General features: G+C 37.6%; 1 protein-coding gene across 3 annotated transcripts in view; it reads left to right on the forward strand.

Annotated features, from left to right (window-relative positions):
• LOC121295511 (zinc transporter ZIP11-like) overlaps positions 1-27,643 on the forward strand; it is a 135,452-nt gene that overhangs the window by 53,578 nt on the left and 54,231 nt on the right. For all 3 annotated transcript variants that reach the window (XM_041220209.1, XM_041220210.1, XM_041220212.1), the window contains one exon: positions 24,089-24,256. In XM_041220209.1, coding sequence (XP_041076143.1) covers positions 24,089-24,256 — 168 coding nt within the window. The remainder of the gene's footprint in view (positions 1-24,088; positions 24,257-27,643) is intronic.

Here is a 27,643-nt window from a genome sequence, read left to right on the forward strand (position 1 = left end):
GGACACTTTAGCCTTGGTTCTATTAATAACGACTGCTTGCTTTTACACTACTGGTGCTGTGCAATCCGAGCAAGCAAGATCCTGTTGATGCAGGTTGGAACAACTGCAGTGTGAAAAAATATGAACATATAAAATGAAAAATACTCTGTAAGGTCAAGCACCTAGCTGCACAAATAGTGGAGAAAATCGCTTTTATATCGTAAAATATTGATTTATAATCCAAGATAACGTGGCTGTTGTGTTGCAGTGAAGGAAAACTAGGAGTCCAGCAAATGCAAATTGATAAAATGCCAGCACCAGTACCTGTACTCTACCAGCTCTTTAACAGAGATTGCTCTAGAAAGTAGAAATAAGTCATGATGAGATTCATTTCTCAGCCATCAAAGACTGCAACTTCATAAATAGCTGAAAAAAAAAAAAGTTGTTTCATCTTTTTTGTCTGGTACTTTATGTGGTATATGAACTTGGATGCATACTGATGCCTGTATCGCCTTATTTCACTGAGTCGCTCAGATTGAAATGTTTAATGTAATGTTCTTCAGATGTGTGATAATGCCGTTTTACTTTTTCCAATATGAGATTCAGGTAAGGGTTTAAATAATGTACAACATTATATATTTTAGAGCTGTGGGAATTTTTTTCTTTATCCCTTTTAATAACCTTCTCTGAGTCAAGTCTATATGCTAGTAACTTATAATTTTTTAGGGGGGATTTTACCTTATTTATTGCGAGTAAGGATTTCCCACACTTTAAACATTATCTATAGCAACATTATTACTGGTCAGTTTTGTATAGAGTGGGGAAGAGCTTTAGGTTTTAAACTCTCAAAATGAAAAAAATAAAATTCATTTGCTTTAAAGGTAACGAAATCCAAGATCCAAAAGATTTTCATTTCAATGATGATCTTGCTCATTCTGATAAGAAGTCAGAAAATGGATTAAGCTGCTAAAAATAGTTTGTTATTTTGCAGTACTTGACCTAAGATGAATTGCTGGGGCACAAAAAATGTATCTATTGTAAATGACAAGGAATAGTTTAAGCATTCAGTACTGGGTTATTGATAAATCTTTAAACTCCTTAATATAAGTGGATTCTGTAATGGCATAGAAAAGTGTATTGCAGCAAACCATGATAAATGCGTATTAAAGTATTGTAAATCACAGTAAACAAAACTGAATGATTTAAGGTTAGCCTTTATAAATGCATTTCTTGAAAAAGTTTGGCAACCCGCAAAATGTAAATTTATCATGGTAAACTTCATTTGTAAGGGGAGCGATTAGTGTGCCTACACATTCTACCTCTAACTAAAAGGAAGACTTTATCTGTGCTTTTAACAGGTCATCAGTGTGAACACACAGCTGGGCAAAATAAGAGCAGGCACCTATCCCTGTAAAATATTACCATAGTCATTGACAGTCGCTTTAAGTGACTGGCACCCAGCATTGTAAAGATGTCAAAACTGAATGATTGCCGTGAGCCCTTCTACCATTAACAACGGCAGCACGTTGAGGGCAAAATTGTTTGGATACATCACAGGATAACGAGTTGTAGTTTGTATTAGAAAAAAAAAAAAAAAAAAAAAAAGATTAGGCAGACTGCCTGAACAAAAACTTGTCTTGTAATTAGACGTTTGTTCTGATGGTTAATTGATCTCAGATGTATGCTTTGGAGAATTCGCTAAAGTCATTACTGTGCCATCCACCAGAAAGGTGGCTTTCTTATGTCTTCTTTGTTTGTTTGCTCTTTGGAAAAAATGACAAATATTATATTATAAAAAAGAAACATTTTTAAACACTGTGGCAAAATGGGGTAGCTTTGCCAATCTTCGAGACCTTTTCCACTGTCTTCTTGTGTAAAAAGGAACAGTACTCAAAACAGTTAGGGTCTAAACAGGTCAGTGCCTGTATATTTATTTACATGCAAAATGAACAAACAAAGCCTAACTCCTCCAAGGATTCTGGCATTCTGGGGGTTATAGTCCTGCAGCAAACCCCTGGACTACGTCTTTCCTTCCCTACTCTGCAACAGCACGCTAATTGAAGAACAGTTGTCTACAGGAACGAGAAATGAGACGCAGTGGATAGCTGAAGAAAGCTTTGCGTCTAACTCTGATAGATGGCTATAAATATGTAACGTGAAAGTGTTCGATCATTATTTCTTTATATCACTGTGGCTCTTGTTATTGTTTCACATTTTATGTTGAAAACAACTTCAAAGAAGCTACAGTAGCAATATTATAGTACTCTTCAGAGAGAAACCACTCGCCTCCTAATTGCTTCTTTTGATCAGTTAACATGTCAGTGGCATGGCATGCAAAAAGCAAATACATTATGTATGATGTTTTGAGTTGCTGACCTAAATGCTAATATGTTGTTATCTTCAGTTGAAAATTATCATAAACTGCAGATGTGTGTATTTTTTATAGTCAGACTAGTAAAGGAAATGGATACCCCCTCGTACATTGTGGTATCGATCGCTCTTAAAAAATGTAGAAATCCTTGTACAAATTTATTCTCTCAGAGGTACAGCTGCTGTTGTTTGATTTATTTTTAAATGCATTTGAGCTGAGAGCACTCTGATGCTAAAGTCCTTGTTACTTGAAGAGACAGCAGCTGTTTGATTTGTAAGCCAATGCAATGTGCACATTAAAACAACACCAATATTATAAAACAAGCAAAATAGTGATGGGGAAGTTGTTGTTTCTTGCTACTGTACATAGGGGCAAACGCTTGCTTTAAAATAGGACACACAGTGGTGCAATATATGTGTACTAGAGTTTAGAAAAATCACATTTCAATGTAAACCAGCAAGACATTTTACAGTGGTATAGGGAAGGTGCAGAACTGATTATAAATAAAAATGGCTACAGGTTTGCCATCTTGTCTTTCTGTTATTCTATACACTTTTTGGTTTCTTGTTAAGGTAGCAACACTATTATATTAATATGGTACGTTGCCTCCTACTTTTAAAGACAAATAAGTAATTTGTGCACAATGCTAAAACAGTGAAAGCTCGGTCTTGGCTATAGCATGTTTGAGAAGCACATTTTTACTGTGGGTGTACAGAGATCAGAGTGGAGGTGGCTGTTTTGAAGAAGCAATCCATCTTTCCTCCTTTATCTCATCTATTAAAATGCTAATTGCGATCTCTCTCTAAAGAGCATCTCGTCCTCACTTTGTGTCATTTTAGCAGCCACCACAATGTATGTCTCTTGATCGATTGACCAAATGACAGAAAATTGACAGGAAAAAAACACCCATTTTAATGTTCATCGTGATGGTTATTGTAGGATCTGGGGCATCAGGTCAGGGCATTAGTTCCTGGACACAACTGAAAATCTTTGACAGTTGTTTGGATTTAAATATTATCACATCAGTCAGATGTATGAACATCACAGTTGTATATAGAGCCATTCAGAAAGGTGAAAGTTTACTAAAATTTAGAAAAAAAACATTTATATTCTTCAGTAATAAAGTGCTAGTCACGAATGGGGGGGATTATGTAGACCGGAATGCTTCTCTTGAAGCAGGCTGGTCTTTGATTAGGCTGGTGTCTGCTGGTTTTACACTGTTCAGACCCATTCTGCACATTCATAAGAGCGATGTATCTCTGTCGAATTCAGTTAACATTGTGAAATTGCCACTGTTTTATTCTAAAGCTGAGTGAACACAAAGCCACTTATTCAGGAACAGTGACTTGAAACCCGGTTCCAGGAGAGCGAGAGCAACTTTGCTGTATCAATAAACCCTAAATCAGTTGCCTGAAACCTAGTCTCCTGAAATCAGTTTCTAAGCCCCAGAGTGGCTTCGCGTTTCCTCAGCTTAAGAGAAAATAATAAGTGTTAATGTCAGTAAAGGTTGGGAGCATTATTTTGTTTTATTATTGTGGTCCAGAAATAAAAGATACCAATTATTCAAAAAGATGCGAGAAGTCCTATGTGTCACTGCCTGCTGGAGGTTAGGGTAGCTGCTGTCAGGAGATGTAAGGTTAACTACGTATGTAGGACAGTGTTTGCAAACAGATTCAAATCATTTCTAGTTGAATATCTATATTGTGTGTGTGTATGTGTGTGCGCGCCTCTTTGTTCAGCACTGTAGAAATTATGGCTTTGTACTTTTGTCTTATGAAGGGCTGCCAAAAGATTAAAGAGAGTCAGGTATTTATTTATTTAGTTGCTCTCCTGTTGCTGACTTTTTCAAGCATATAAAAATTGCTTGGCCAAACTGTTCTTGGAAGTGAGATTTGTTATTCCCACGTAATTCTCAAGTTCACAGTTTTAATGCTTAACGAATATTGCCAGTTGAATGACGTGGGAGTTGGATATGCGCTTGCTATCTGCATCAGTGTCTCTTCCTCATGCTGTACACAGACCAGAATCAGTTTAAGAAAACCTGAACAACAATGCAGAACATGCAATTATACGATAATGACGGTCAGGAATGTTTTAAATCATTTCTGTGGCCTCATCCTTTGCAAGTTCTCGCTAGTTCGCTGTTCTTTCTCTCACACACTTCTTTCCTCTGTTTGCTTTTCATGATAAGGCTTTACCACTGCTCTCACAGGGATTGAAAGGGCTTCCTGAGCAATTACACTTTTTAACAAACTGTACTTCAGTATGAATATCAAGTCAAGTGAGAACAAAACAAAATTGCTTTCTCAACCAACACAAACCCATTCCTACTGTTGGAGCAAGTCAGCGTTTGCTTAACTAGCTTTGTATTGCAGTTTCAGTTTAAATTTGGTGGCAAAACAAACTTTTTACCATATATTCTGAAGTACTGTATTCAGAAATTTAAGTTGAACGGATGACAGATATTGATGATATACACATACTTCTTAATGTGCTGTCCTGTCAGACTGATTTTAGATCTATATTTTACATATAATAATGCAGTTAAACTTTGCTGTTTAAAAGAACATTGTTAGGGTCAACTGTAGTAATTCAATGAAATGACAGGAGTGAATTTCAGTACAGAATGTAATTTCACATTTTTTTATAAATACATTAGTACATTCTGTGGTATGTAGTTAGTATCTTTGTGTTGAAATTCAAACCCTCCAGTCCATTAAGTACAAGTCCACCAGATAGCTATTAGCTATTATTACATTTAAATGTAGTTAAATCTTGAAAGGATTCTCACAAAAAATGGGAGACTCATGAAACAATTAAAAATGTGAGCTCACAAGCTGCTTGTGACAGTGAAGAGCTGGGGAGCTGCATTGGCATCTCTCTCCTGCGTTAACAGAGTCCCAGGTGGTTGTTCAGGACTCATGAGCATGTAATCCTGGTTTAACTATCTGTTGAGTGAGCTCTAAGTCCAGACCTCATGGCTTGATGCTGAATACTATGGACATTATGAACTTTTAAAAATCCTTTTTAGTATTTTCTAATTTGTATTCAGTTTGCACGCAAGCTGTTCCCTTCTGTACAATATGTTTTTCTATGATATATATTAATATGAAGGTCTAGGGACATATCTCAGTCTCTTGTTTTTGTCAGATTTGCACAAAAATGTATTGCAGATCAGACACCCTTTGAATGTAACGTGAACCAGCTTTGATGGAAATTTTTCAGTTGGTTTGTTATTCTTGACACATCTGTTCTTGTTATTTGCCAGATCAGTTCAAAGTACTGGTGACCAGAAAAACACTCAATGCAGGTTAAAAATAACTTTATCAGAGAACGACTACTTTAACTGTGACAAATACGTTTTAAATATGTGAGAATGTAAGAAGGACATTGTATTTGTTAGAAAAGCAATTATACCATGTTTTGCTTGCATTTAGCTTCATTCTTGCACTTGGAAAGGAATTCTCTATCCTCCAATATCTTACTGTATTCATTGCTAAAAATGTGTTGCCAAGAATTAAAGTACTTTCACCCAACAAATCCGGGACACAATTTGGTAAAAAAATGTTCAGTGGATTTTGGGTGACGTAAACACCGAAGGTCTGTTCTCTTCTCTTACACAGACGAAGTAAACGCGTCCTTTTAAGTCTGCAGACGTTTTAATGAAGCACCGGTTATGAATTGTGCATGAAGTCTGTACAGCGGTTTACCTAAAATATACTCCCTTCGCCTCTCTGTGACAAGTCTCATCTTGTGGCAGAGTGGGTCAGTGGCAGTGAGCAGGTTATTTAACTTTTTCTCCAATTATGGGGATTCCAATCACTTTTTAATAAGAGTTTGACATGTTATTCAGAGGAACCTTTACACGCTGGAAATTGATCTTGTCGTCCGTCAAGGCAGAGGAATAGATTACACCTTTCAAATCCTAGTCATGTCTTATTTGTGTTTGCAATTCACAGCACTGTCATACCATTAATGGCCTCAATATTATACTTTTTTTGTGCTTTTGCTTGACGTTTTGCTTCCGTCTCAAGTGTTGTATACATATTGTTCAGTGATATGAGTTCACTGGTTATGTATGTAATAAAGCCCGACAGGATGTCCATCTACATCGAATATACGGATGCCTTGTGGCATTGTGCGGCACGAGACGAAATCGAGTGCCTCCAACCCCTGAGAAGTCAGTATATTCAACGTATACAGACATCCTGAAGGGACTTATTGCATTTATAATCCAGGTAGAAGAATGAATTTGAAGAAAAAAAAGCATATATCATGTCCATCCAATAAACAGACAGCTGAAACCTTGCTTGACCAATTACATTACTTGTTTCACGTTCCTTGGGTTATATTTAGATCTTCTGATTTTCGGTTTTGACCAATTAAACACCCCCGATTACAAAAAAAAATAATGAAATTGGTGGATAGCCAATAAACACCAGAAAAACTGTGGAAATGGTTAATCAATTCACTTTGACTTTACCCTTTTCCCATTTAAAAAATAAAACCTAATACTAAAAAAATAATACATTTCCCAGTGCTGCCGGGCAATGTCCCGCCTTCCTGACTTGCATCTATGATTGATTTGATCTGAATACTTTAAACCCGCCCCAACTATTGAGTGACAGCACATTTCTGTTGGAGGCTCTGCTTGCGAGATTTAAAATGAGATTACAATCAGGATAGAGGCTTGTTAGCGGGATTTAAAGCTGTGTTACAGCTAAGATACAGAGGATTTAAAACAGAGTTGTGGTGAAATGTACAAAAATGCCTACACACAAAAACCCCAGAAGAATGTGCCGTGACCATAGGGATTTTGTTGTGGAAGGAAAGGAAAGCAAAGGAAAGAAGGTACAACTTACGTGTGCAAGTAATGTCGAGTTACAACTGTACATATTTTGACCAAAAAAAAAAAGCATATCAAAAAAAACAGCTCAAGCATATCAAAAATGAAATCCCTGAAAAAAAAAGATTTACATAAAACTCGAAAATAGCTAAAAATAAGCATCGAAAAACAGAAGCCGTAGTTATAATGCACCATATAGTACACCTTCTGATCTTGGGAATGCACCAGCTGAACCCTCTGCTGTTCTTCATATTGATGCGCAGAGTGTAACTGTTCAATGTTCTGTATGATCTTTATTTCTTTGCCGCTGAGTCACAACTGTGAACTACGCTATATTGGCAAATTTTATACAGCAATACTTTCTATCATGGGAATATAATAATATAATATTTCACTTGACTAATAAACTACAGTATTACATCAAGCTGGTATTTTTGCCGTCTTAATCAGAGAGTCTTGTCAGCGAACGTCAGAAAACAGGAGCTGCTTAAATTGAATCCTCAAAGATAAGCTAAGTATTGAAACTAAAAGGTACTGAAGTCCCTCTTGTGCCGAGTGCAGCTGTCTGATTATTCAGAGACTCTTGTGAAACATCTGTAGCAGTTTGTCTCTTTGTATGAAGTAGATAAACTGAACCTTGAAGTACAAAGGTAGACAAGTTTCCCGGTCTGTGAAGAAAACACATCAACTTCTAAGTTATAGGTTACTCGCTCCCCGTACGGTTCCCAAAGACTGTGTGCAATGTGGAGGGGTCAAAAAAGCAAAGTTGGTAAAGTAGGTTTTTTGCCCAGTCTTCGTTCTGCAACTTGTTTAAACTGTAGTTCTTCACACGATGAAGTTAAAGCTAATAACCAATAAAGAATGTTACAAAGTATCACTAATATAAGATAGGTTTGAGATTTAATGCAAAATCAGTAGAAGTATGATACATTTTTTGAGGTTTCTGTATCATCATTATGTCATTCATCGCTCTGTACTGTTACCTAGAAAGTGCGGCAACAGCATCTCAAGCCAATATAGGTGAAAGCTTGACCAGGAATAATTATGTTAATTTTGAATAAACATTCTAATCCTGACCTGGAAATTTCCAAAAACGTATTGCTACTAGTAAATATGTTTAGGTAGACATGTTTCCTAGATTGCTATTATAACAAGTGTGTAAGGGATGGAGGTGGAGATGGGGGGGGGCTTCGTTTGTAGGAAGTCCTGTGGGTCAGCAGGCACTTTTATACTTTGATTGCACAAAGACGCCACCCCCTGGGACATTAAACATTCTGTATTCAAGAGTTCACCGCTGCCCATAATGCTTTGTGCACAGTAAGGTTCTGATGTACATAAACGGTCACGCTAACTGCTGTGAAATATGGAATCTTCCTGACAAAATGGTTAAATCAGTTGTGTAAAATAGTTGGATATTGTTTTTTCAGTTGACACCAGGGTCAGGTTTAAGACTGACAAACAACAACAATAACACTCTTGCCAATATAGTTACTGTCATTTAGTTGTTACAACAGGGAAGAAAACAAGAAAACTCTCTGAAATTGGGTGACTTCTGTAATTAATCCATAACTACTTCAAACCAGAACTCTGACATGAGTAAGGCATTAAGGGAAACTGCTCTATCTAGTTGAAGTCAAGTCACACTGGTGGTCAGAAGTATTGATTGACTTACTTGGAACTCATTGTGGTGATTGTCCATTTAAGTTCTTGTGAGTTTTAACCTTTATCAAGCATTGGTAAGATAAAAGCATGGGAAGGCATTTCAAGTATTTAGTTTAAAAAGGTTCTTTGATGAAAGTTGGTTGTCTTTTATTAACCACTGCTTCATGAATATTAATAAACCAAAGCTGACAGTTTTTAAGAAGTGCTAAAAAAAAAAAAAAAAGCTTCACTGCTTTTTGCAGGATAATTAAACTAATAAGCAGCATAAAATAATCTTTGCATGGTAAGAGTGATCAGCCTTCTCTTGAATTAAAAAAAGATCACTTTCAGGTGTTAAAATAAAAGTTCTGTACAATGAGGCATTTACTTCCTGCGGAAATTAGGGAGGGCTGCACAATTATTTTTCTTTGAAAGCCTTGCCTACTTTTTAAAAGGTGATTGGATTATATGTGGGAGGAGATGTAGAAAGACGTCAAGAATCAATCACGCATTTGGTTTGTACCTCAATGTATCGAAAACCAATAACCAGCCATTCTTTTCCACACATTTTGTCTCCTTTACACTGGTTCCCTGGGGATCTTCTGTTACACATATATCTAGTTTTGAATATGAAATGAAATTTGATTAAATAACTGTGCCTTGTTTAACTACTTTCCTGCAGAACTTTAATATCCCAGTTTACTTGACTATGGATGGGATTCAATTAAAAAATAATATCATCTGTGTTATTTCCCTTTTGTTTGTTACCAATCCATCTCATACATAAAAATGCAGAATAACTTTGTGCCGATACACAGGGTTGTGTAGAAGATTTAGGGGTTAAGTCTCTGCCAGGCAGGAATTCGTCACGATTATAACCGTGTGCTGTTTATTCCAGTTTTGGAGTGGGAAGCCACTTTGCATTGGCTTGGCAGACGAAGCAAATAATGTACTTGGAATCTTTTTTTGCCAAAGGCATGTCGCTGCTTATAGGAAACAGATCAGCTTGAGTAGTGATGGAGGGGGAGGGTGGGTAAAGGCTGCTGGAAGAAAGTAGTCCTTTATTTCTGAATAGCTCCATGGAACAGGGAAAATATCGTGGATGATAAAGAAGCATTATATTTAGCATGTTTTTCATTGTGTCCTTGACGTCAAAGGCTAACAATATTGCCCACCCGTTTACTAGGAGCAGGAGTATAAACGTGGAACATACTGTTTGACAGAGGAGGTAATTACGCTATGTGGAACAACACCTAAAAATAAATAAATAAATTAGCTGAACTGAGGAAAAGAAAAAAAGGGTAGCAGGGGAAACAGACGATTATTTATTTATTTATTTATTTATTTATTTATCTATCTATCTATCTATTTTAACCTTTATGATAAAAGTGTTTTGTGACTGGTAAAGGGTATAGCCGTCCAGTGGAATAGTTTAAGGAAAAACAAAGTTGAGTTTAACACTCCATGTGGGAGTTAAGTTTTGTTTTATTTATTTATTTATTTTTACCAGTCGTGAAACACTTTTAACACACAAAGATGTACACAGTACTTTATACTGTACCTTACACAGACAGCTTCTTGGCTTCACACAGACTGCCCAGTACAAACATTTTGGTACCTGTGTATACCTGCCTGCTAGTAACAGGCAGGTGCCAAATTAAATTAAACAATTACAAACACAGCCACACACATTTATCTGGCGGAGACAGAAATGAACCCAATATCTCTGCCAACCACCAATTAAACCTCTAATTAAAATATGTCCTGGAAGCTGAAGGTTAGTTTGGACTGACCTGTGTTTGAATGATTTTGTTTCATAAAGTCCTGATTGTTAGGATTGGTTTGAAACTCTGTGGTTTATTTTTTACAGTCATGTCTATTAGGGAGCACAAGGTGCAGCTGTGATGCAAAGATGATAGCATTTTACCTTGTCAGCTTTATCAGAGGCTTGAACATTACAACCCAAGAGAAATGGCTGAATTAGAATGTTTCATCTGGTTTGATAGACACCTTGAGGCATTCCTGATAACGCAGAAAGCACATTACTGTCACTCAATTACATAGATAAGCCTTCAGTGTCTGGGGAGTCTTAGTAGACTAGCGATCTGCAAAATTGAAGGAATAACCTTCTGCACATGTAAGCAAGATGTATTCTTTAAAATATCCATGCTTCAGCTATCATGCCTTTAGAAATCAACTAGAAAATAAGCATTGTGTCAATCTGCAAAATCTTCATTCAGCCTACGCAGAAGCACTTTCAAATTCTTTATAGCTAAACTTTTTTAAGTATTTTTTTTAAATGGTCACATAAGTCGATAATCAACAGGATTCCCCAATTTAACAGGAGAAATTAAAGTGACAGTTATGTTTTCAGTGGACGTGAACTCTTCACAGGCCAAGCAGAGGACCTGTCCAGTGAATATATCATGTCTCATCTCCAGTATCTTTCCCGAAAAAAAAGTCATAGCAAGACTAATCACTCTGCTGTATTTCAGCATGTCCAAGCATGGGGCTCCCGTCTGTTATAACAAATTCGTTGGTCGTCTTTGTTGGATTAAGCACAAGAAATGTGTGCCTAAAAAGGGCATTGCTATTTGTCTATGTGATTGTATGTACTGCTCAGTAACTGTTAAGATGCATAACAGTTGGGGATTGAACTTTTGGTGCCTGTTTTCTTTCCCCACTCACATACCATGCTTACTAAATATCTTGGTGTCCTGGAATACATATAGTCCCAAATGCCAGTAAATGATTTTGTTTGCAGAACTATAGAAAAATAATTTTGTGTTGCTGAAATCTAGTGCATTATTGTGTATGCATATAAAAAAATTGTGACTGTTCACATGAGAAATGAATTAAAGAAATAACCTCTGACCTGATGTGTATGTGTGTGCAACTCATACATCAAGCCAAGGTGTGGGCATTCAGAAAGTGACTGATGTCAGATATGTTTGCTTTTTTATTTTATTGACTTGGCAATGAAAATGATAAACTTTAGCAAGGCAGTAAGGAAGAAAGGCATAATGATAATATCAGCCTAATGGGTTTAAATGGCAAATAAATGGACCTCATTCAGAGCACATTTGTTAGAGCCTGGAGTCAAAGTGACTGGCATTTCCAGGAATACATACATTTAAGCAATTTATTATAGCAATAGTCCAGAAAGCCATAACTAAGCGAGAGGACTTGCAAACAATATGATTTAGGTTTAAATGTCTAAACTGGTATTCTAGTTTGTTCACGATGATGCAGTAGATAGGTTGCAACTTTACTGTAATGTCAATAAATCGTTCTGGTTTGAAGGCTTGAGTCCATATAAGCAGGCTCAGGAAGTATAAAAAATGAAAATAATTTCCAATAAAGCTCCATGATTTAATATATTGCTTTATCACATGGGCTTGTGTTTCTGTCCCTACAGTATCTGAAAGCTTGGAGGTTGTAAAAACAGTATGTCCTATTTGGTGGGTAGGACTGCAGATTCCACATTGTGCCTCTAGGGTTATGAATTTCAGTAAACTTTTGAAGGTGAAAGTTTTGACATTGTAAATGCTTTTTTTTCATTGTATATGCTTACTGTAGTGTCACAGTGACCTAGATTTTCTAAATTCCTTTACTTGATAAGTAAAAATTCCCATTTTATTTTGGTTAGAAATCCCAGTTTATAGCATCAATGTCCATGAAGTGTTCCGTCAGAGGTAGGTGCAGCGACATTGAATACACTGCAGGTTGCGTTTTCATTTAGACCCACCGGATCTTCCAGTTTGTGCAAGGCAGTTTAGATGTTGGGCAGGAGAATGAGTTGAAAAACTTCAACAATGCAGAGCATAGGACATGCCAACAGAAATGCCAGACCTGCTTTAAAAATGAAATCTATTCAAGTGCTTTTCTCATGTGTATCTGCTGCCCACACCCCATCCATTCATGCTGTCATTAAGAGATGTCATGTGGCATCAATTAGCACTGTCCCAGATACAGAGATATTCATTCCCTAACGTTGTTAATAGGATACATGTTAATTGCACTTGCTTTAGGAATCTAAACATTAGTGCAGTAGATCAATGGACACCTCAGTTTCGCCTGTGCAGACAACTGAATAATTACCTGCCTGACATTTTCACCTCACAGCTTGTAATTTACCCCCTGCATCAGGCACAATCACGCACTCTCCATTAGCAATTTTTTTTGTCCATTTACAGCTTTCAATTTCCACAGCCCTGGAATCAGTTCAGTAGCTGTGGGTCTCTGGCTGGGGACTGTGGCCGCTGGAAGACAGCTCCATCCCAAGTGCCACATTTCTCAAGTTAGTGAGATATTTGATAAAAAAAAAAAAAAAAAAAAAGCAATACTGCTTAGTTATGTAATAAAGCACCATATGGAGTCTGCTTTGTCTCCCATATGGAGTCTGCTCTGTCTCCCAGTTAACATCTGTCAGTTCTCTGCATTCTGCAAATTACCAGGAAATGTCTCTCATATGGGTTGCATCTACAGTGCCTGCAGTTTTGCATGGAGCTGTGCTGTGTGAAGCAAATGTGGATTAATTAACAATTTATATACAGTAGTTGTTCTTTTCTAAACTTAAATGTGTATTATTCAGACCCCATGGTAATGAAGTTTCTGTTGAATGTGTGGTTTAGTATTTACTATGTACATATATATGTTAGCTGATGTCTTAGAATGTCCATCAAAACAGTAGCTACACCAGTGTACCTTACTCTAATGAGCATGAGAAGGCAGAAAAATAGGAATCAACGTCAAGGTTAAGGCTTGGTGCTCGGTCAAATTGTTTGCATCTTCCTCTGAGGTTTTGGAGCTGCAGTCAATCAAAATGATTGCCATCTGAAATAGTTAAGAAGTGGCGCTATTCTCCGTTGACCAAATGCACCACCTATTCCAAGTATCTGTTGTTAAATCTTAAAGACATATGAATATGAACACCATTTACAACCAAACCAACCAAAACTAGTTCAAATCAGACTTATTTGACCTATGATAAACCAGTCGCTGGATATTGTAAATTAAAGCTTAAATTAAATTTGAATCTGAGATCAGAATGGCTGCTTCTTTTGTGTGCCAGTCCAGATAACGTACTATAAAGCAGCTCACATCTTGTCATCCCAGAGCTCTAGCACCTTGTTGGCCGATTTCAGCACCTTGGACAGCAACCCTGGTCATTGTTATTGTGCAGGTGGGCCATGTTTAGGACCTGGTGCCTGTGATAATCTCTGATTTAGAACAGTTTAAAATATATATATATATATATATATATATATATATATATATATATATATATATATATACACACACACACACACACACACACACACACACACACACACACACACTGTAATTTCATGTCGTCTTGTTGGAGACTATAGAAGATCGTCAGCAGTCAAATGTGTGAAGATCGTTTTAAAAAAATAAATAAAATAAAAAAAATAAATATTGTATACTCCTTGAAATAGTGCAATAGTATTTTATGATGTCCAGAGAAGTTGACGGCACCTGTATTGAAAGAATGGCACCTTCTGGCACATTGGTGGAATTTCTGACCCGGGAAAAACGGTGCCCTCTACTGGTCCAATTCACTCCCTGAAGCAAATAATGTTAATTTGAGGTCTCTTGTAAATCCTTACTAGCCCCAGCTCTTCATAGTTTCTGAGATCGGAATTCCAGACTGTGTACCATTAATTTTCTAGCTTTATAACTGAAAGCAGCCCACTCTTGCACAAACCTCTGTTTTATAATGTATAATTCAGCTGGCAACATCATATTAGCTTTTAGCAGATTCATTTATTTGTAGAACATGGTAATCAGCGGATTTAGCATGGCTGCCATAATATTTTATCTTGACCATCTAAATCATATTACCGCCATTTAAAACGGACAGTTCATATATGACAGCAGTCATTTGGTATTCAGTGTTTTAACCTACATTCTTCCTACATGCTGGCCTGCCAACATATTGCTGACATGAATAAGGTTTTAAAATACAGTAGCAGTGTTTTTTCTTACTTTTTCAACTCCCATGTGATTTTGGCAAAATATACTTTAATATTTAATACTACATATGAGCATAGTGTGTAAAAGTACTGCAAAATGTAGAATTTAACTGGCTGTAAATCTAAGTTTAATATTTTCAATTTTTAATCATTTTGTTTAAAAAATAATTTACTGTTTGTACATTTTCATTCATTTATTATGAATTTATAGTCATTTCATGTTGTATTCATTTTGGTTTCACATACAGTATTCAACTGCAGTGGTTTAGCAATGCAACACGATAATAAACCTTCGTAGAAATATTTAAAAAATCAATGGCATACCATCTCAAACAGTGCATTTTTCGGCTAAAAGTTTACTACTAAAATACAGTGTTGTTTACGATTTTTCTGTTTACCATTTTTTTAAAAGTGCAATTTTTCGAATATGACACATACAATGCCTGATTGCGCTTGCAAAGGAAGTCTTGAATGAATAACCATTGTAATTTACTGCAGTAATCCTGAACTTTCAATGAAAAGAGCAGAAAGTGGATAGTGATAAGCCATAAGCACATTTTTTTTTGTAAAGTAGCTCTAGGGTGGAAATTAGACTGTTGTCTTCTCTGCCACCTCCAGGAATTCTCCTGCTTTTATGAGGTAGCCAGGCTGACCCTACATTAGAGCTGGGTTATCAGTCTGTTGCAGGAGGGGAGATGTAGCCGACTGTCCCCTTGATCTGATTCTGTGGAAGAGTTAATGAGCTAGGGGATGTTTGGCTTGAATACATGGTTCTGTGCCTTTTTAGCCTAGCCTTTGAGCAAGTCATAAATTAAACAGTTTTTCCACAAAACCACACTGTGGTCTCTGCCACTTTACCTTTACAGAAAAGGGCTTGATACTAGGGGGTCCCTGGTTCAAATCCCTGTTTAGCCACTGACTAACTGTGTGTGACTCTAAGCAAGTCACTTAGCCTCCTTGTGCTCTGTCCTTCGGATGAGATGTAAAACCAAGGTCCTATAGTGAGTGACTCTGCAGCAGTTGTTTCTGTACAGTTCACCCCCTAGTCTCTGTAAGTCGCTTTGGATATAAGCGTCTGCTAAATAACATGGTATAGTACTTGTACGTTGCATAAAAATTCATAATATTTTAAAATGCTTAAATATTTAAGCCATGCAACAAGTAGATGACAAATTATTGGCATTACTACATTCAGGTTAGTTTACACATCAAACAGATAACACAGTGCATGCATGATGCTGCATAGAGTGATTAAACAAAAAAAAAAAAGAAGAAGATTAATCAAGTATACACAGATTTAAAGTGTGTTTTTTAAGAGATTCCTGGAATCACGTTCCTGTGTGCAAAGGAAGCAAGAAGTTGACAAAAACGAACCCTAACCGATACTTTATGTCACACGAACCCAGAACACAGACAGAAATGAAGTGGAGATAGACTTAGGAGAGAGGGTAAGGGACACTTCTTTACACTGTGTTGAGGGTGTGGAATGGGGTATGAAGACATGTTATTGTTGATGGGATCAATGGAAACTTGATTTGAAAATGTTTTCAGATCCGTCAGCTTAAACAAAAAGCCCCAAACAAGACCCGCAAGGTGTTTTCTGCCTCCATGTAAGAACTGTCTGTAATCCTTCTAAGTATGATTCCTTCAGCACTTGATGATGTTTTGTTAAACATTTCAGGCTAGGTAAGCACCACAGAAAGCATTAAAACAGTACAGAGCGGATTATGGTAACAACGGAGGTGACTGCTGCCTTTGGCAATATTTGCTGTTTCAGTATTTGTTCATTCACGACTGTTTGCTTGAAGAGTATTTGTTCTGTATTTGCCCAGATTGACTCAGTTGATGTACAGACGGTTTGTAACAGAGGTGAATGAGCTAAGCAATACAGCGGTTATTCAACCTATAAACATACCTCACGGCCCTTTAAATGTGCTTCTTTTTCTTTAGTATCTCCTCACTTTTTCCCTGAATTTGAAGCTCATTCTCCTTCAGCATTCAAATACTAGTAATTCCAGCAAGTTCTGTAACATAGTTTATGCTAAACTTTTAGAATTTTAACATACATATCATTCTCCTACTCATTCTCTCATATGTCAAATCAATTCCAGTCCACAGTGCAGTGAACTCACTCAGCGATTTCGGTTTACTTTGAAGGGATAGAGGCCCATTGAAACATGGCAGCTTTGTTTTTTTTTCTGTCTATCTAGCTGGCTGCTGAATACAAGGGTGTATTGGCAGGCACAAGTCATAAGGGTGTCAACTGTCCCAGCAAATCTTCTCTTCAACCTAGAGTAGAGAACCATCCCTGTTGTTTCCTAATGCAGATTTCACACAAAACTTCAAAGTGCTATCAGATTTCATTTTAAGAGGCGTTGCTTTCAAATTTACTTCCATTACGGAAAGCGTCAGACTAGACTCCCCACCCCAGGGAAGGTGCCGTCCTTGGGATTAGGTTGAAACTCAAAGAAGACACTAGCAGAAAAGTTTGTTTACTCGTTTCTCATAATATCCTGGCTGATATGTAGCAAACGGGTTGCCTCTTTGCTGCAGATTGAGAGATCTATTGAAACGAAATGGTTGTGGTTTGCATGTCTTAAAAGACTAAGATACTCATATGTTCTTGATACAGAGGAACCCTATTTTCAAGATTTCAGTGCTGCAATAATTTAAAAATTAAAAAATTAATAATAAAAATTATTAAAATAACCTACTTCTCCATTGGTTTCTAGACAGAGAGTTGAAGAGTTTCTCTTGAGATGAAACATTGCTAGCATGGCCTAAACCACCCAGAGTCAAACAAGGCCTGCTAATGAATTATAACAGCACCCCAGTCTAGTAATACTGTATCTAATTTGACTATGGGAATTAATAATGCCTTAATAGCCATCAGAGAATGGAGAATTATACACTACAGAGACCACATCACATTAATACTGTTCAAAAATAACAATGTCTGGATTGATTAGAGAAAAATGATAATTGAAAAGGAAGGAGCCATTTTCTTTCACCGTTTCTTCCACTTTGTGTGACTTACCCGCAGAACTGTGCTAAAACATACCTTGATAATGAGCCGAGCAGTCAAACCAAACCAGGAAACAGTCCTTTGAAGTCAAATGGAGGGAACTGGGTTTTAGAAAAGTTGTAGTTGATGCCAAAAGTTGTAATGCGTTCTGAGAAAAGTAATTCCTATAGTAGACGTGTTCCAAATTAGATAGCCAATCTTTACACAGTCTATTTCTGTCTGCTCGCTGTGATTTATTGAGGCATCATCCCAGCGTGGCAGCAGCTGCAGCTATCAGCAAGACAGAAATGTCTCGGCTGCCAACCTTATTGACTTGACAGGCAGATCGATGCAGAGTGGCACTGTTCACCCCAGCTGCTGCAGCCGCGAGCAGCACCCAGCAAGGCTTGCTTCTCTGGGAGTCAGGGGGTTGGGGAAGGGGGGTGGTAAGAACTGATATAAACTGATCTCATACTTTCTCAGCATTGCATTGAAACAATAACTTTGTTAGTTAGATGGCTAGTTCACAAAATTCAGCCTATTGCTGCAAAACAACCATGAGTTTGCCTTATAAACCTTGCTGGTGTTCTTAACTTGATAAAAATTGTGTCGGTGATTCTGAATGTGATACAATTATCAGGACTTGTCAGTTAGTCCATCATGCTATGATCATGCTAGAAGTCTATACTGTATAATGAAAAAAGCAGGTTTATGTGTAATATCATGTGTGTAGTATTAAGCATGGGGTAGTATTTAGCATGGGCACCATAGTGGCACAATTTAACAAAAACAAGTGGGAGGATGACTCTGCATAAAAGTATCTGTCTAAGTCATCACAGTCTCCTGCAGTATAATGGACACATGTACACTATGAGACAGAAGTATGAATTCCTGTATGTGTGTGACTGGCAGCCTTGTGTACCATTTGATGTTACTCCAGAAACTTGTGCTGTTTCTACCCATTAAAATGTGTTTCTACAAACCCCACTGTAAAGACATTATAGCACCGATCATTTCATTGCATTCAGAGATGATGACCCTGGGGCCGTCTTCTGATTTGGCACGGCATGGCATGACCCCATTGAAAAGTGACCAGCTTCTGTGTACAGTGGAGGGTAATAAGGGGACAGCTGTCTTGTCCAGAATAAAAGAAAATGAGAGATCAGTTGCAAGCTGTTTTATTTTCAGTACAAGCAGCCTACACTGTCGATTAGACAAGCAAACAAAAGACACCCAATTAAATAACGTTTGGGGCAGTGGCTAAGAATAAAATTGATGTTTCAACACAATAAGTTTTGAAAAGAAAATAGGCTGTATCATTTTAGCAGTATGTCAAGATTAGTAGAACTGGTTATTCTTGAAGGTTGCAGCTGAAATGTAGACCCTTAACCTAAGGACTATAAACTGATGAATAAATTCAGTGTTATTCAGTATACTTGTCTCAAAATCTTAAGTTATATAAGATCCACACTGCCTGCAAGTAATATTTTATAGTAACAGGAAATTATTCAAAACCAGCAGCTTCATATGAAGAGCAGTTTTCATGTTGCACTATACTTTGCCTGCATAATTGCTGGAAGACTTGCATAATTAGTTTACTCAGGAGACACAGCAATTGGAACGGAGTAATTAGGAACGCTAACTCTCTGCAGCCTTTGCAATCAACAAGCAATCTCTAATGCACACAATTACAAAAACCAGGACGTTGAAAACAATTTATCATGTAGAACGCCCTTGTAAACAAAGTGTTACAGCCTAGAGGCTTGAACTAGAAGAGTGAAAAATAAATATGATTGGTTAGAATTTCCTTTTACTGCAAACAATATGCTGAAATGAAATGTGCTTGTTTCTTTCATAGCCAAGACTTTTATATGCACATCAAAAGGAATCTATTTTTCTTCTGCTTCTTGCTTGCTGATGCCCCTGTGAATAAAGTTGACAAAGGCAAAAATGTTGCGTTTTATTCAATTCAGAAACACATTCTTGTACAGAACCCTAGGAAACATTTTGTATTAGCTCAATTTTTTGTTGTTGACGAGAGATGAACTTAAGAATACTTTCCACTATGTTACATAAAGGGAACCTGACAAAAACAAGCATTAACCTGGAATATAACTTCAAAAAGAAAAGTATTGGATTCTCATACCATGATGACATTTCAAGGGGTTCAGAAAAATATGCTTTCAGTCATAGGTGTTTCTAAATAGATCCCCTGTATTCATGAGGAAATAAAGAAAAGGGTAGGTTTGCCTTTGTCAGCTCCTTTTAAGATTTTAAAGACTTCAGTCTAGTCCTTCAACTTTTTCTTTGATCCAAGCTAAATAGAGTAAGTTCCCTCATCTTTATAGGTCATTGCTATAAGCCTTGTGGTTTATCTGGTTGCTCTTCACTGCTCTCTCTAAGGTCACAGTGTCCTTTTTGTTTTGCAGGGACTAGATCTGAGCACAGTATTCTCAAGCGTGCTCTCACCAGGGTTTTTATATATTGTAGGCTAAATGTAGTTGTGTACAGTGTATTTAAATAACCTTATAATAACACTATGATGCAGTCTTATTTAAAACCTTAACCTGTAATTGCATGGGGAGGCCATGGTAATCAGGTGTGGGTGTCGTTAGGTTAAATTAAAGTCAGACAGGACTGGGAAGGGAAGAGATGCAGTTAGCAAATGACTAAGTGGGTGGGTTAATAGAACAGGTTGATTATCATGAATGACACAAGCACTTAGTCGCGGTGTGAGGTAATTGTTATTGCCTGTCAGCAGGGCTTGTAGACATTAAGCCATTTAATACAATCTAGAATTGTGTAGGTTCACCTCAAATTAAAAAATGCATTGTATAAAGCACTTTGACTTCAAAGCAAAAGCCTTTAATGGCCACCTCTCAACACTGCATTGTAAGAATAATAAAATGTAACAACGCTGCATTTAAATTTGTTTGTTCAATTTTTTGTGCTTTAACAAAAAAAAAAAAAATGGCAGAAAATATAACAAGCCTCCATTTTATCAGGCCCACTTTCTCAGAAATTGTTTTGTTTATTGTATTTTATTTAAAAAAAAAATTGCACAAGTTATACAAATGGAAAATAACCATTAATATCTTTATTGACTATATGACAACTTACTTTGTCACCTGGTAGCAGCAGTAATGACAGCTGTTACCACCTGCAACTATGACCTGGCAACACTTAACAGCTGGTGGGGAAGGGAGGGTGGTGTTAATAATGTGCTTCACTTTGGCGTTTCTCATCCATCTATTAATTCTGTTTAACTACAATTAAAATATATGCAATACATTAGTTTCCCAGTACTTTGCAGGGTGCTTTCTAGAACACGGTGCAGTACATGAGGTGAAGCATGTTGACAATATTTGCAGAAGAGCACACCTCTCTTTAAAGGTATGTTGGACTTTACGTCACATTGCGAGGTTAGGACTGCTGTGCAGTATTGGTGGCTGCTGATATTGTATTGCTGCATCTGTGAGGATGCCAGGTATTGGGTGTCTTTACCCAGTCTGAGGTTTCAAGAAGGCTATTATGACATCATGTCTACAGCTTGCAGAAAGACACTTGATTATTTTTGTGTTGGCTTATTTAATTTTCCTTGTAAGTTGTCATTTTTTCATTTAATCACTATGGGGTACTGTGAGTCACCCAGCTAAGACGTATGCATTATAAAGTATATCGTGAATAGGAAACTACACAAGGTACAAATATACATGCAGTGACTGAAAGGGTTATGATTTACAGTAACCCTGCTTGTCATACCACCCTCCCCACTGGGTGGTCCACAACCCACACATTTATAAGCCGTCTCTCTGGGATGCTCAGACTGGTCTTTGCAGGGCAGCATTGAAGCATATTGAAAAAATATATATTTTATTACATCTTGACACTTTTAAATGCAGTTTAATTGTTTTCCAGTCCTTTTATCAGCTCATGTCAACAGGAGGTGCTCCCACCATATATTGTTTGTTTATTTAACATTTTATTAGGTGTAAAAGCCACCTGATCTTCAAACAGCTCGTTTACAAAGGCGTCCCAGGAGTAAGGCAGGAGAAAGTTAGTTACACACAAGCATAAAGTAAGCACACAGTTTCACAATTCCTGTATTCATTTCACGTCACATACAATCGCAAGGCTAGTTCAAACTATCAAACAACTGTCTTTTAAAATGAGAAAGTGGCACTGCAGATCTATGCATAGTTTATTCCAGTCTGAGGGGCAGCAAAAGCCAAAGCTTGCCTTCCAATAGTACTTCTCACTGTTGGTGTGTTGAAATATTTAGTACCACTGACATTGCTTAAGAACTAAACAACCTCTGGACCTTCCCACCCACTCTAGAATTACAGGACTAGAATCAAAAGATCTTCGTTGTCTTTTAAAGTGACACAGAACATGCTTTATCCTCATCACTCTTAACTGTTTAATCGCAAACATGCCATGTGCCATGTGAAGGCGATGTTGTCATGTCTCGCTGTGATAAACCCAAAGCTGCCAGCAGTGTCATCAGGAAGTGGGTGGCAGAGCCTGTTCTCTCTGAGCACACTACACTGTGTGTAGAATAAAGGGCATCTCTGACAGCGACCCACCCAAGAGCAGTCAGTATGGATTCTTTCCTCTTAAAAAATTATACAAATTCTAGTAGGGTCAAGTGGGCGGTGTTATCCAAAGAATTGTTTTTTATAATTATTTTTTTCGCTTCTGTCGCACAGCTTGGTGTGCTCAGTCATCTTCCAAAAAGGACATCTGGCTAATAGTTTTCCATTTGGATAAAAATTCTGCCTTGCTTTTTTAATGGTTTCTAGTGGAATGTATTTTATGTCTCTGTTTTGATGGGGCTATTCTGCCATTTGGTAAAATCCGCTGGAGTGAAAAAAAGGTTGTCTTTTATTGTCAAACTACATTTTCCAGTGGTACAGTAGAATTCTTTATATTGGAACACTACTCTACCAGTAGAATACGATTTAGCCACATAGAAGGGTTACAAACATCATGGTATGGTAAGGGAACGATAAGGGGGGGGGGGGGGGGGGGGGGGGGGGGGGGGGGGGGGGGGGGGGGGGGGGGGGCATTTCAAGCTATTTGCTATTTGAAGTCATAGAAAACACTAAAAGATACCACTTGTATTCTTAAACATACTTTTCAACTTATTAAGTATTTTACATACTTTATCCTGTGATTGACAGTTTCGTAGTTATGGTTACATTAATGGATGACCTAGAGGACGAGAGAAGGATCTCGCTTGAGATGAAACGGTTCTTGCAGGAAAGCTAGTCTGGATCTGTCTTCTCCCCGTACAGGCACAGACTGGGAGAAAACCTGCAGCCTTTTTCAGTCTATCATTCTCACAGCAGAGGCTTTGGTGGTACTGTAAAGTATCGGTACTCACGGTTCTTCCCATGGATTACACAAAGGTGATTAAAGTGAATCTTTTCGCTAGCTGCCACGATGGGAATGAAGTACTTTTCTTAATTGTGAGACCGTAAAAGGTATAAGAAATGGCAACAATAAAGCATTGAATCGTATTGATTTGCTGTCCCTTAGTCATTTAACCTTTTAATCAATGGTCATGAAGTACAGGACGCCAGGCGTAAGATTTCCTGTCTGTTGCGGGCTGCATTACAGACACCAGAAGCTTGATCCAGAACCATAAATACTGAACGGGCTTTATACCTCCCACTGATAAAAACTATTGATATAGTTGATACTTTCCAAAATAGGCCTATTTGATTATTCAGGAATGGAGAAACTCACAGTAATAGCTGCCGGAATTTGAAAACTGTATTTGTCCAGCCAGAGCCCTGCACTGGCGATAACAACATCCTAATACATCCACAGACGCTTCATTTTCTCTTCTTGATGTGTTGTGACTCCCTTACAAGGTTCACAGGGTATTGTACAGAATTACCATGCATTTATTCCTCTGTAGTGTTCTGTATCCCTTCTGTATCCCTGCCACGGGGTGTAAAATTTGGACTTGTGGAATTTCTCCACTGTTGCGTTGTGCTGGATGGTTCTGGAAGCCCTATTGAAAAGACTGTCCAGTTACTTTTGTTTAACTTTTCTTTCTTTCAGGAAATTTTTTGCAAAACTGGTTTGTTTGGGTAGTTTAATCAGTTTTCAGCTTACTTACAAAATATGGGGTATTAAAAATATTTTCCCTGGGATAAATAAATAGTGTCAATTCCAACATACAGTATTGAAGGCAGTTTATTATTTTTCTAATGTGTCGTTTTCCTCTCCTCTTTTAGATAAAGTAGAGAATGGGGATGTGTACCTGAGAAGGAAAGGTCCTCTTACTAGCCCTGTGGAAGACCAGGGCCTGTCCCACAATTCCAGAGACCTGCCGGAGAGATCAAGAAGCAGCTGGCGTCGCATTGTGCTCCTGATCCTCGCCATCACAATTCACAACATCCCAGGTAAGAGTCCGTCTTCAGCATTCCCTGGTTAGTTTACATAAAATAAACACATACTATTCAATAAGATTTCTAAAACTCAATACGGTTTTCTCTGGCAGTTGGTCATGTTCTGTGCAGCCCCCCTGCACCAATATCAGTTACTATGCTTTTTTGGTTTTTTTTGTTGCTGTTGGTACTTTTTCTTCAAATTATAAATGCCTTTAGAAAGTCTTTCTTTAGTAAGAATTGTGTTTTATAAAGAGAGAGGTCCCTAATGTTTCTTTTACAGCAGTTCAAAGAACATGAGCACAATGTCCAAGCGCACAGTGTACATTTATTATAGGGTATTCATACATAAAGCACTCTGTCAGTGCAGTTATTTTTCAACAGCTAGCTCATCTCTTATGAAACTACATTTAAGAAAAGATGCCTGGTGCATTACTGCAGGATCAAAAACACATTTCGCTAGACATACAGTCAAGGCCAAATATTTGCTTTTAATGGGCTTTTAATTTATTTATGACATGCAGAAGTAGAATTTACAGCTGCGATTAAAGGCAGTTTGCCTTTTCAATTTATCCAGAGCCAAGCAGTGGAAGAAAATGTGATTATTTTATTATAATAGAGAACTGTTTGTAATCAGAAAACCAAGTTGAAACCTGGTCAAAAGCGAAAGGAAAAGCTGTGAATTAATATTTTAAAATACATTTTACTGCTTGTTGCAAAGTCTTAATATGTGGTAATGGCTTTTTTCTCCTGTTGACTGAAGTTCTTTTGCAATTTTTAAGATTTGATTGATGTATTGTGTGCAAAGCTGTGTTTCCTGAACTCCATTTTAATATCTTATTATTTTATGACCGCACCAGCACAGTTATTTCCTGAGGAGCTGCTAAACAAAGTTATCTGTTGATAAGAGTGAAGGCAGAAGGAGGGTTTGCTGCTTCTTCGACATCTCATTTAAATATCCCAGCCCTGCCCTGACGTTGATGTCATTTAATTGATCAGAGGGGATGGAAATGCTATGATCCCAATCAAATATGTAAGACTATCTTGTAACCCATTTCAATTTCTAGCAGCCATGCCATGCTTCTCTTTGCTGGGATTTGAAAATGCCACTATTTAGATTTTACAATGAATGTAAAATAACTTTTGCTTAAGTTGTTAACTTTGACGAGGCTTTTGCCTTTTGAGTTCGTATTATTATTGGTTGTTTTTGCATGTTGTTTAGAGTGAGCACAAGGAGCAGCACACCCTCGCTATAACAAAACTGTTTGGTCCAAGTTTCATTTCGGAGGAACAGTTACACAGCGCACGCTTTTTATTAAGACCAAAGAGTTGACTTCACTGTGGAGTTGTCTCCAGTGTGTACAGACCGGGATGCTGACAGTGTGTGTTTATATTATCTTTTTATTTGAGGTTCAGGGGCCAGGTTCGATATAGCCGAAGCAGCGTTATAGTGAGGGTGTACTGTATTAACCAAGCTACAAACACTAGTAGTCCAGTTTTTTTCATGCCGATGGTCTGAATCACAATCTGATTAATTATACAACCTATAATCCTGGTGACCTGCATGTGAGCTCACCACCAGAATCTACCACAAAGAGAAAAAGAACTCACAGTACAGTACATCTCCTTCAAGATGACGAGTACCATACACATGATGATTCAGATTTAATAGCAATAATCCCTACACGTCATTGCATTACTTAAAATTCAGACAAGTCTGGCAATAAAACTTTGTATTCAGTATTATTGTTATAGTAATAAGTAGCAGTGTGTTTCATTCTATTTTTCAAGTTGATGCACATTGATTTTATGAATTGAAAAACTATGCACACCTTTCAAAATATGATATCCATTTTAGAAATGTAGGGTTATTACTGTCAATTATAGAAATATTGCTGTGATTTACATTCCAGTTTTCCTAATTGACATTTTTAAAGATAACTAATTCATTTATTAAACACGTCTATGCTACTGCTCACTTGATCATAACACTTAATTAGTGTGAAACTGAATTAATATTTAACATAGTGCTGGCACAAATATCCGAATATTTGAATGAATGTTATTTTGACATGTATTCGGATACAAAAATCAGATGTTCCTGTTTGGTAGAAATGACAAAAATACCTTGCACTTATTTACCGCCTCACCAGAAGTTGTGCGACAGTGTGCTATGCCTGGTTCATAGCTTCTCCACAGCTGTGACCAGAGGTTTAAGTGATCGAGCAAGGTTACCCCTATTATACAGTGCCTTGCAAAAGTATTCAGACCCTTAACCAATTCTCTCATATTACCAAATTACAAATGGTACATTGAAATTTCGTTCTGTTTGATATTTTATTTTTAAACACTAAAACTCAGAATCAAGTATTGTAAAGTGACATTGGTTTTATGTTGGGAAATATTTTTAAGAAATATAAAAAACTGAAATATCTTGCTTGCATAAGTATTCAACCCCTCTGCTGTGGAAGGACACAATTACCTTACCATTGGCCTCCACCTGTGAACCATTAAAGTTGCTGTCACATTTTCTGGATAAAAACCCCAGTATTGAAGGATCCCAGTGAGCACAGTTGGATCAATAATCAGGAAGTGGAAGCTGCATCACACCACCCAGGCACTGCCAAGAAAAGGCCGTCCCTCAAAACTCAGCACTCAAACAAGAAGGAGACTTGTGAAAGAAGCCACAGAGAGGCCAACAATCACTTTGAAGGAGCTACAGAGTTCAGAGGCTGGGAGTGGAGTAATGGTGCACCAGTCAACCATATCAAGAGCTCTGCATAACACTGGCCTGTATGGGAGGGTGGCAAGAAAGAAGCCGTTACTCAAAAAGTAACATCTGAAAGCACGTCTGGAGTTTGCCAGAAAGCATGAGAGTGACCCAGCTGCTTCCCTGCTTCCCTGCGATGTGGGAAAAGGTTTTGTGGTCAGGTGAGACCAAGATAGAGCTTTTTGGCCAAAACTCAAAGCACTATGTGTGGCGCAAACCTAACACTGCCCATGCCTCAAGACACACCATCCCTGCAGTGAAGTATGGTGGTGGCAGCATCATGCTGTGGGGATGCTTCTCACCAGCAGGGACTGGGCATCTTGTTACAATTAAAAGAAGAATGGATGGAGCAAAATACAGGAAAATACTGCAAGAGAATCTGCTTCAGTCCGCTAAAAAACTGAAGCTTGGGAGAAAATTCACCTTTCAGCAGGACAATGATCCCAAGCACAAGGCCAAAGCAACATTGGAGTGGCTCAAGAACAAAAAGGTGAATGTCCTACAGTGGCCCAGTCAAAGTCCTGATCTAAATCCCATTAAGAATCTCTGGCACTGTTTGAAAATTGCGGTCCACAAGCGTCGTCCAACCAACCTGAACAACCTGGAGCAAATCTGCCAAGAAGAATGGGCCA

The sequence above is a fragment of the Polyodon spathula genome, chromosome 20 (genome assembly GCF_017654505.1).
Source record: "Polyodon spathula isolate WHYD16114869_AA chromosome 20, ASM1765450v1, whole genome shotgun sequence".
Classification (NCBI taxonomy): Eukaryota; Metazoa; Chordata; class Actinopteri; order Acipenseriformes; family Polyodontidae; genus Polyodon; species Polyodon spathula.